Source organism: Triplophysa dalaica, chromosome 10, assembly GCF_015846415.1.
Source record: "Triplophysa dalaica isolate WHDGS20190420 chromosome 10, ASM1584641v1, whole genome shotgun sequence".
Taxonomy (NCBI): Eukaryota; Metazoa; Chordata; class Actinopteri; order Cypriniformes; family Nemacheilidae; genus Triplophysa; species Triplophysa dalaica.
Window position 1 is genome coordinate 8,556,494 of NC_079551.1, and position 9,919 is coordinate 8,566,412.

The window sequence follows — 9,919 nt, forward strand, 5'->3', positions numbered from 1 at the left end:
ATGACTCTTCCGGGAGGACATAAAAGATCCCAGAACAACATCTAAAGAACTGCAGGCCTCTCATGCTTCAGTTCAGGTCAGTGTTCATGCTTCTACAATAAGAGTGAGATTGTGCAAAAATGGCATCCATGGGAGAGTTTCAAGGCAAAACCACTGCTGACCAAAAAGAACACAAAGGCTCATCTCACTTTTGCTAAAAAACATATTGATTATCCCCAAAACTTTTAGGCAAATATTCTGTGGACTGAAGAGACAAAGCTTGAACTTTTTGGGAGGTGTGCGTCCATTACATCTGGGGTAAAACGAACAGGGTATTCATCATGAATACTGCCAACAGTCAAACATGGTGGAGGTAGTGTGACGACTGGCCATAATTGATGGACCATGAATTCTGCGCTCTACCAGAATATCCTAGAAGACAATGTCTGGCCATCGGTTTGTGACCTCAAGCTTAAACGCACTTGGGTTATGCAGCAGGACAACGATCCAAATTATTTTGGACCTATTTAAAAAATGTTGAAGCGAAGGAATTAGGAATTCTTTTTTTGACTAAAAGTGATCAATCTAGGTTCTTTAAAGCAGTCACTATTTGGATAAAATCAGCTAAATCAAACTTTGCCCAAGCCAAACAATTGACCATTTGGTCATCCAAACATTTTGACGTCGAGAAAATGTATAAACAAATTACTATGTTGGTATGCTTATATCTTTGTCAAACAAAAAAAAGTCAAAAATAAAAATGTATAACTATAAGGTTTATAATATCTCACGAAACGTTTCCAGAAAGTGTTTAAAAACTGAATAAACTGAATAATCTGAGTCAATCTAACCATGCAGTTGTCAAAATATAGATTTTTTCCCATTTGCTGTCTCACTCCAAATTGTTTGAACTTGAGGCTGTTGTTGACTTCTTTAAAGTGCTGACCGGCTTCGACCCAATACATCATGAATGCACATGGGAACTGGTGTTAAAAGCCCTCTTAAGGTGAAGAGTGACAGAGCCTGATTAACAGACCAAAACTGATAAGGATGGGCGGGGCTGGACGAAGAGCAAGAACCGCCCCCTCTGGACCCGAGGGACACATGAGCGTCTCTCAGCCTCTACCGGCAGCTTTGTCCCTTCAGAAAATGAGCACCACTTTATAACCAGAAAACGTCTCCGCCCTCTCATTAACACCTTCTCCCCGAGGGAGCCGCTTCTGCCGATGGTGCTGTAGATAGTCATGAGAGACCCTACCAGAGACTCTTTCCACTGTCCCGTTCCAGCTCTGAGAACCAAACTCCCTGCCGGTTCACTGGGACATCCTCGGCTCGCAGTGGGAGGGGCGTCCTAATTGATTTCTCTCCTCCCTTGTCTAGTTATCTCAGGGTAATGGTGGTCATCATCACGTCTTTTGTTGTGATGGGATCTTTTGAGACCAGGACCTTGCATCCGTGTACGTCGAGGGTCCGGCAGTGGGAAATGGGCAGGGGCGGTCTATGCACAGTTAATTAAAAAGGATAAAGATGCCGTCAGGCCCTAGTCAAATGTCTCCGATAGGATCCATAATGCAAGGGCATTGGTATTTTAGGTGAATAAAGGGACTTAGATTGTGGGCGGGAGTGTTTTGATGGTGTGGACGTTATTAGTGATCTTCAATAGACAAAGATTGAACTTGAGCTTAAAGGGACAGTTCAACCAAAAAGGAAAATTCTGTCTCGTGTCATTTGTAGTCCTCTATGACTTTCTTCTGCAGAACACAAAAGAAGATATTTTGAAGAACGTTGGTAACCAAACAACGCTGGTCCCCATTGACTTCCATTGTATGGACACAAAACCACTGAGACATTTCTCAAAATATGAATAATACATTTATTTAAAAGGTATCATGTCTTACTCGTCTCCATGTTGTTTAAACCCATGATTTTTTTTTCTTGACTTAATCTCCCATGCTGTCTTTCAGTTCTATACAGTGAAAGTCAATTGGGACTCGGCCAATGTACTTTTCATCAATTTTCTAGACCAGTCCTATTGCACCGTGTGCATTTATTGACACACAAGCCTATTTTACTCGTGTGTCCTCTAGATGAATACACTTGGCAAGGTCGTGCATGTATGTTGTTGTGAATCAGGGATTGGTCTGGGAACTGCCCTTGGATCAGTTTTTCTAGTCCCCCTGGGGCCAGTAGACGACCAATGACTTTTTCAGTGGCTTTGATTCTTATCTTTCTTTGGCGCTCATATTCCCAGGGTTTAGACGGCCATATTAACAACCTACTATGACCTGCAGTCACCTTAAATTGAGATGTAGTCTAAAATCGCATTTTAATGAAATGAATGCATTGTGATGCACATGCATGTGAGCAGGATAACGTCTGCCTGCTGCATTGTGTCGGGATGTTAAATCAAAACCTTGTTAAAAGGTGTTTTATGTTGTCACAATGTATTCATTTCTCATGTCGTGGATTTAGCATTTTGTTCCTGACAGAAATGCATTGTGCTTTTTTTGTCTTAATCCCAAATGGCGTGAGTGATTTGACAGTGTTTTTAAAGAATACCATCTCAGTGAACAGATTTTTTTCTTTAATCCCCGTCTACAGTTTTTTTGTCACGTGTACGTTTGCTGGATTTTTTTGCCTGGTTGTCATAGCAACAGAGGTTATTATGATTCATTTGAAAATACGTAATGTCCAGCAGACGAACGCTATCTTCGTCCGAGCCTTTTGGAAATAGAAAAGAGTATTTTCATACTTAAACGTGTATACAACAGCCGAATTGCTTACTCAGTCAGAAATTAACACCTAAGGTTTTGTATAAAATGTGTCTTATTTTTCGATCAAATTTTGATTTTACCCTTTGACTTCACTATGATTTCAATCTTTGACATAGTCTTACTCTGTCAGTATTAAAGATATTAATGTTTTATTTTCACAGAATGTTCTTTACATAAATCTAGGATGAATTTATGTTGAAAACAGTAAATCACAAAGAAATGACTATAGCTTGGTTTTCACAGGCAGGGTCACAAATAAACATAAATAGTTGTGATATTAAAGGCATAGTTCACAAAAAAAACGATTGACTTTCTTTCTTCTGCAGAACACAAAAGATATTTTGAAGAATGCTGGTAACAGAAAAGCGTTAGGCTCCTGTCAATGGGGACCAACGGGTTTTGTTGACCGACGTTCTCAAAATATCTTTTTTATCTTCTTTAAAATATCAGTTTTTGTGTTTTATTTTTAGGTGCACTATTCTAGGGTGTGTCAGCTTGAAATTCAAACACAAATGCATCAATAAAAATCCACAGTGCGCAGGTTTCAGGTTTGCGTTTTTTATTTTTGTGGCTTTTTATATAAAAGTTTCGTGAGATATAACATTGCATATATAGATAGATTTTCACCTTACACCAAAGGTCTTTCTACTAAATATCACATCAAAATAACATTTTTTTATTCTTTTTTTTCTTTGTTCTTTTAATACCCAATAAAAGACTTAAAGGTACCAAGACTGGTTACTCAATCCTCTGCTAAAAAGCAGATTAAGTTCATACAAGTCAAATAAAGTGACTGAACGCTTACTCGATGAATACGTGTGGGGGGAATGAGCCAAAGAAATAAACGCATGAGGGTGGATGGATGCTAATTAAAGATGTACCATAATCACAATGCAAAACAACAGCGTAAAGGAAGATGACACACGACATTATCTCGATTTATGTACACGTTCTTGTACCTCTTCCACCTCGAAAGATTCTCTTTATTCATTTGCCTGTTTTGTTTGCCATATTTCCAAACATAATACAGAAAAACCATTTACAAAATGGCAATACTTTTTCCCAAATAGCATAAGTTTTGGTGCTATTGCCAATATACTGTTAATACTTGACAAGGGTCATAATTCCTTCAGATATTTGTTGTCTCCAAAGTCTCAAAAAAGCATGGTCATGAAGTCAGGGCATTTCTAAATCATTTTAAGCCCTTTTCAGAATAATATGACTTGAGATCAAATGTCCTTCGGTTTCCACTTTACCAACAGTGTACCTGATGAGATGTGGGTCGGAACGCAAGAAAATGTACCAGTCACATCCTTCCGTTTCCTTTTCTGTTTACAGATCCACTATTCGCTGCCTAAATGACCAAGTGTGGACAGAAGGCCGCTCAACATTTTCCCCTGTACCAGTGTTCCACCACGTAGGGCACCAAAGAAGTATTGAGGCGCAAAGAGAAGGTCATACTTAAGAATATGCTTGCACACAACATAAACATATTTTAGGTCCGCAGAGCATCCGACTCAGTCATCGCTGGGCGTTTCCGTCCAGGGCCTGAGTGGAATGATGCAGTCCCCTTGCTGAAGGTCTGGAGTCCACAGATGAGTCCTGGTCCTCGGTTAAGCTCTCCGGGCTGCCGTCCCCATCCAGCAGGCTCCCGCAGCTGGAGTTGGGGCTGAGCATCTCCTGCAGGAGGTCGTCCCGCACCAGGGTAGTGTCGCGGCCGGCCCTGGCAGGCCCATCGCCACCGACCATGTCGTCCTGGTCGTTGAGTAGCTTGGCGAGGAAGTTGATGTATTTCATAGCAAGGCGCAGGATCTCGTTCTTGCTCAGCTTCTTGTCGGGCGGATGGGTGGGGATGAGCTTGCGGAGCTCGGAGAAGGCGCCGTTCACGTTCTGCTGCCTCCAGCGCTCGCGGCTGTTCGTAAAGATCCGCCGCACGATTTTCGGCTGTGATCCTAAGGAGAAGAAGAAGAGGAAATCGTTAAAGTGTGGTAATGGATTAGTTGGTAAAGGTTGTGGGTTCCATTCCCAGAGATCGTTTCCCAATATTACCAACAGATCGTCCCCATTTAACCCTGCACGGCTGAGTGCTTTAACAGTGGTTTCCTTGTGAACACACCTAAGGTGTTCGCTCACTTCTCCCAGATAGATTAGCTCTTTATCTCCCCCTATTTAGTTAAGAATTAATTAACCTTTCTATTATCTTTGGCATTTTACATTCAATTATTCAGGGCCATTTCTCATGCCAGACAGCTCTGTTGGAACAGGGCTATCAATGCTTCACTTCGCCTGATGCACGAGTGACTCCTTATAATTACACTTATTTAAATGCCACCTCTAGAGTCTAAGGAATAATTTGACATTTCTTAAACAAAAGGGAGGGCAACGTTGCACTTTTTGGCGGTGAACGTCTCATAAATGACGATTTGTGTGCAGAATTTATATTGTGTTGTGAAGTTGGCGTCTCCTCATTAGAATTTCGTGTCTGCCTCTTAGAACTTCCAGGCAAAGACACTGTCCTATTTGCATTTTTATAGGCAGCTTGCAGCTATCTCTGGTATGCATACACTATGGATTTTGGGTTGGTTCCTGTTGGCTTAGACTCACTGCTCTCTCATCCTCCCCTCTCTTTTATGCCTGTTTTCTCTCATGTGTCTTTTTTTCGCAGCATCCTTTTTTTTACTTTTTATGGAAATGCTTTTCTATTCAATCAAGTGTGATTTTTTTTAAATTCTAGTACTTAAATTGAATACTATTTTATAATAGTAAAAGATAATAGTATTATTATTGAAAACATTGAATTGAATTATATACCAAAATGTAAAAAAATACTGGTTAAGGCTCGCTCCAATCAACAAAATGAGAAACGAAATGCATGAAAGATTGTTATTTTGTTGTGTTGTTATAGAATTATTCATTTTATATCGAGCAAAATTACATTACAGTCAACTATTAAGTCTCAAAAATAAAAAAACGTGTCATTGTTCTCACTGCGTATTCCGTTTTTTTATTCAACCTTTAATTGTCTATGATCTGTTCTCCTTTAGAAAATATATTTTCTTAAAAATAAAAAATCATACAATTTCTCAATCTGGCGAGGGACGGTATATGACGTTATTTCAGACACAGAATAAGAGAAAGAAACGATGAAGGGAGTTAGAAATTAGAGGTAAGAGAAAAGCACTGCCAAAGGGTGGCTAATATCTAAAATGCTCCTACCATCGCTGATTTCAACCTCATAAGGCGCAGGTCTGCGTTTCACCCGACTGCTCGGATACATCCCATATTGATCCCCTTCTCCAGCATAACCACTGAAATAAAACATGTAATTCGTTAAAAACAATAGGGAAAAAGGGTAAAACGTTTCAAAATTGCAAATCAATTCACACGTTATGCGGTTTTTAACTGTTCCAAATGTTATGATAGGCTTGTTTGTCGGTAATGAATAAGAAACGAAATACGTACAGTAGAAATGTATAATGACACATTATAAAGAAAACAAGCTGGGGTAAAAGGTGCATAACGATGAAAGATATGATTATATATTTATTTTCATTTATTTAAAAAAAATCCAAATTGTCTTCTACATTGTACAATTCTGCTATAATTTCCGAACTTTCGGAATAATGTTATTTTGGAGTATTGTAATGAGCCAGTAATTACAGCAGGCCATACTTAATTTGTTTTTTATAAAATAAATAATGCAAACAGTGTCAAAAAGACAAATATCAAGACGTATGCAAAGATTGTTGTGTACAACGAGAAACGATTTCTTATTTATAACATTTTACTTAGGCTCTTCTTTTGCAATTTATATATATATTCCCATCTCTAAAAAAAGTATTCATTGCATAATATAAGCATGCGTCATATTTATTGAAATTATACATAAATGAAAGACTTACTTTAATAAAAAGACTAGAAATAAATAAGTCAAAAAATTCAATCTCACCTGTTAATAGTGGAGAGCGGTTGCGCCATGTTGCTGTAGAGCATCGCTCGGGCCGGGAGAGGGAAAGCGGGTGGACTCAACTGCACCATTCGAGTTTCGCTCAGCGGGTCCTTGGGTGGCAGCGGCAGAGGAATCGGTGGTCTGCACAGCTCCGTGGTTTGCACCTTATGGCTGCTGTCTGCCTTAAGCTCCCTGCCTTTTATATCACCAGTCCCTCCTCTCCTGGACAGCTCGATCACCGGCACTTCCTTTTTTAGCTCAATGGCGTGGTAAGCCGTTTCCTTGGCAACGCCATTAAGGATGAGAGTCCCGTTGCATCTCTCCTCGGGGAGGTGATGCTCTCCTTTCTCCGGCGTCGTGCCTTCCTGTTTCCCGCATGCATCTCCCTCCTCCACGGGTTCCAAACCTGGGGAGGAAGTCGTGCTGGTGTCGCGTGGGGGAGAAGCACAGTCCTCCGCGTTCGGGCTGAGCGGAAATTTCTCGGATTTCAGTTTTTCCATCATCGTTTAGAATCCAAACAAGCAGTTTTTACAAGTATAGTACAATCCAGTGAAAATGGTTAAACCCAAGAAATAAAGTCCTTTTCGATTGCCCTTAGAGGTCACCTGTAAAAGAAATCCAGCTTTTACGCACGATGATGTACATGGTTAGTGAAATGCACCAGTGTTAATACGTGCTTCCTTTCGGTCCTGTGCGCGCGCGTGACTGGAAACACTGACAGTATAGTTATGCAGCCCTATGTGTGTGATGTGTCTCTCTCTAATAACTACTGTATCCATGCAAAGTCATCACACAGGCCTATGCACATGACAGTTGCATGGATTGCTGCATGCTTATACATTCTGAGCGTAATGCAATTACGCATTATGCCCATCTTCCAAAAATGTAAATTTTTGGTACAATTAGATCAATACAAGACATGTTCTTGTGTCACAATATAAAGAACGACAGAAAATAAAACAACCTTGCCATGTTAAATACGCACAGACCATTTGAGTTTAAAACTCAAAACTTTTTTGTAAGTAGGCCTGTTTCTGTGTTTCTTTGGCCTGACCTTGGTCTATCATATCAACATTCAGCTCATGGTATCTGGAGATAAGCGCGTCATACCGGTGTCTTAGTCGAGAAAGAGTTTATCTGCTCCCAACATTGTACTGCGTTTATAGCAGAATATAATATGAACCGCACAATTATTACAGGGCCATATTAAATAATATGCATTTATATGTTTACGTTGGCGTTTAAAACAACACGTTGTTATTATTATGAATTCTTAATAATATAATAACATTATTTGTGGGGTTGGTGTTGTCAAAATGGAAGTTTTATGGTCGTAAATACTTAGACATCATTATTGTTTGTCTGCTTATTTATGTCAATTGTCTAACGTGGGCAATTTAAATATTATGTTCAATTCATGTATATAAAGTAATTGCGTTTATAATGCGTTTATAAATGCAGCTTGTTTATTCATATTGTGAAAATTTTAGTTATGTATTGCTTGGATTTCTTGTAAAGGCATTTCGTCGTTAAGTGGTGTTGAAAAGAATCATGTGGTTACAGTCTCCGAGAAAACACAATAGCATTCCCAATAATAGGCTACTCTTTTTATTATTTTGGTTCGTGTAAACGCAGCATAAAATTAGCACGATTAATATGCAAAAAATGTTTGTACTATTATTCAATAATAATCGACATCTAACGGTTAACTAAGGTTCCAAACAAATGTATGCTACATGAACATTTTTAGTAACATACAATCACGTCAAAGTATTAGATTTTATCTCAAATAATGACATATTAATGAGAATAATCTATTGGAGGAGTTACGGTGGCTATCATTTCAACCACCACATAAACCTCGTAAACGGAAAAGGAGAAACGAACAGCCAACATCCTTTTTGTGGAAAATCGAATCGAAACGAATCGAATTCCCAACTTTAGATCAAATAGATCGTGTCTAAAATGGCCTTTAATTATAAAATAAATGCCACATCGATACCTGTTTTTTTGCGGGCTCAGGGGCCTATCAACTCCTGGACCAAAAACAACGAAACAAAAATTGTATAATTCATAACTGACCCTACATGAATCATCTTGCGTCGTTATAAAACCAAATTATGATGCTCGTTATTAATAAATGAGCGCAGAAACGACTATTTTCGACTCTTACCGTCGTCGGGCTGCGGTGGTTGTTAGTGTGTGCATGGAGCCATTTTGTGGAGGGTCATCCATGTCTGAGGTTTTAGATGCACTGAAGTGCTGCGTGGAACTGGAAGTGAGGTCTATATAATTCCACATCACGTCCAGCGCGCGCCTCTTAGTATGGGGAGCGGAACACGGGTGCAATGTGGCCAGGCGAGATAAGAGCGCAGTGGCGGCCACTTCGTAGTCGATAAGCCCCTAAACCCATTATTTATGAAATGATTCATTATTATTTTGCTTTTTATCGAGGGCAAACGCGAAGAGAAAAAATATAGACGTATATTGTGAATGGATATGCATAAAAAATAACTCCGCAGATTGAGGGGGAAAGACGACGAAATGCGTCATGTTGGTAGCGTTGTTGAAGCGCCACGGGGCTAAATCAGAAATTAATTATGCGGCCAGTAGTAACCCGGGTTTAGTGATATTGGCTGGGGATGTAAGCTTGAAAAGGACCATTAGTGACTGTTTGTTTTTACATATTTCAGCGTTTTGCGCAGAGGCGTGTAGAGATTAAACTGGAAATGATGGACATTACCTTGACCTAACTGTGATTAACAAGAGTTTTTATAAGGTAGACGACAAATAGCAAATTCTAGCTGATTTCTAGTCAATGAAAGATTATATTATTAATTGCTATTTTGATTAATACGAGGGGATATTCTGCAATGTGACTGCCTTAATTGTTTATAAAGCTATTTTGTGTTTTTAGGTCTCACGTAAGGGTGTAAAATACTTTTTAAGATAAATAAGTTTATTCTTGATGTTTAGGTGACCACACAGGTCACATACATAACAGTCAAAATTAGCATCATTTTTCATTTTCTGCATTTATAATCCAAGGCAATGTAATGCTTTTTAACGATTACGATATTATATTAAAAAAAACTAATAGGCAGTTTATCCTATTTACTGGGATGTATGTTTTGGTGCCTGCTTTTACTCAACTTTTAGCTTAATAATTATTCATTATTGGCAAAAACATAACATGCCGAAAATCGGAATAACTCTA

At 39.1% G+C, this 9,919-nt stretch overlaps 1 protein-coding gene across 1 annotated transcript; it reads right to left on the bottom strand.

Moving 5' to 3' along the window:
* Positions 1 to 3,280: 3,280 nt before the first annotated feature.
* tal1 (T-cell acute lymphocytic leukemia 1) lies at positions 3,281 to 8,985 on the bottom strand. The gene is made up of 4 exons (XM_056759939.1): positions 8,876 to 8,985; positions 6,703 to 7,307; positions 5,970 to 6,061; positions 3,281 to 4,705 (listed from the first exon to the last, which is right to left on the bottom strand). Exons 2-4 carry the CDS (start codon positions 7,203 to 7,205, stop codon positions 4,275 to 4,277), a joined length of 1,026 nt encoding a protein of 341 aa, XP_056615917.1. The 5' UTR covers positions 7,206 to 7,307; positions 8,876 to 8,985; the 3' UTR covers positions 3,281 to 4,274.
* Between the last annotated feature and the right edge of the window lie 934 nt (positions 8,986 to 9,919).

Excerpts from the sequence above, each read along its gene's own strand:
- tal1 (XM_056759939.1), bottom strand. The coding sequence starts at position 7,205 with ATGATGGAAAAACTGAAATCCGAGAAATTTCCGCTCAGCCCGAACGCG. Across the intron at positions 6,062-6,702 it reads CCGCTCTCCACTATTAACAG|TGGTTATGCTGGAGAAGGGG; the intron begins GTGAGATTGAAT and ends GTTTTATTTCAG. Across the intron at positions 4,706-5,969 it reads TGAGGTTGAAATCAGCGATG|GATCACAGCCGAAAATCGTG; the intron begins GTAGGAGCATTT and ends TCTTCTCCTTAG.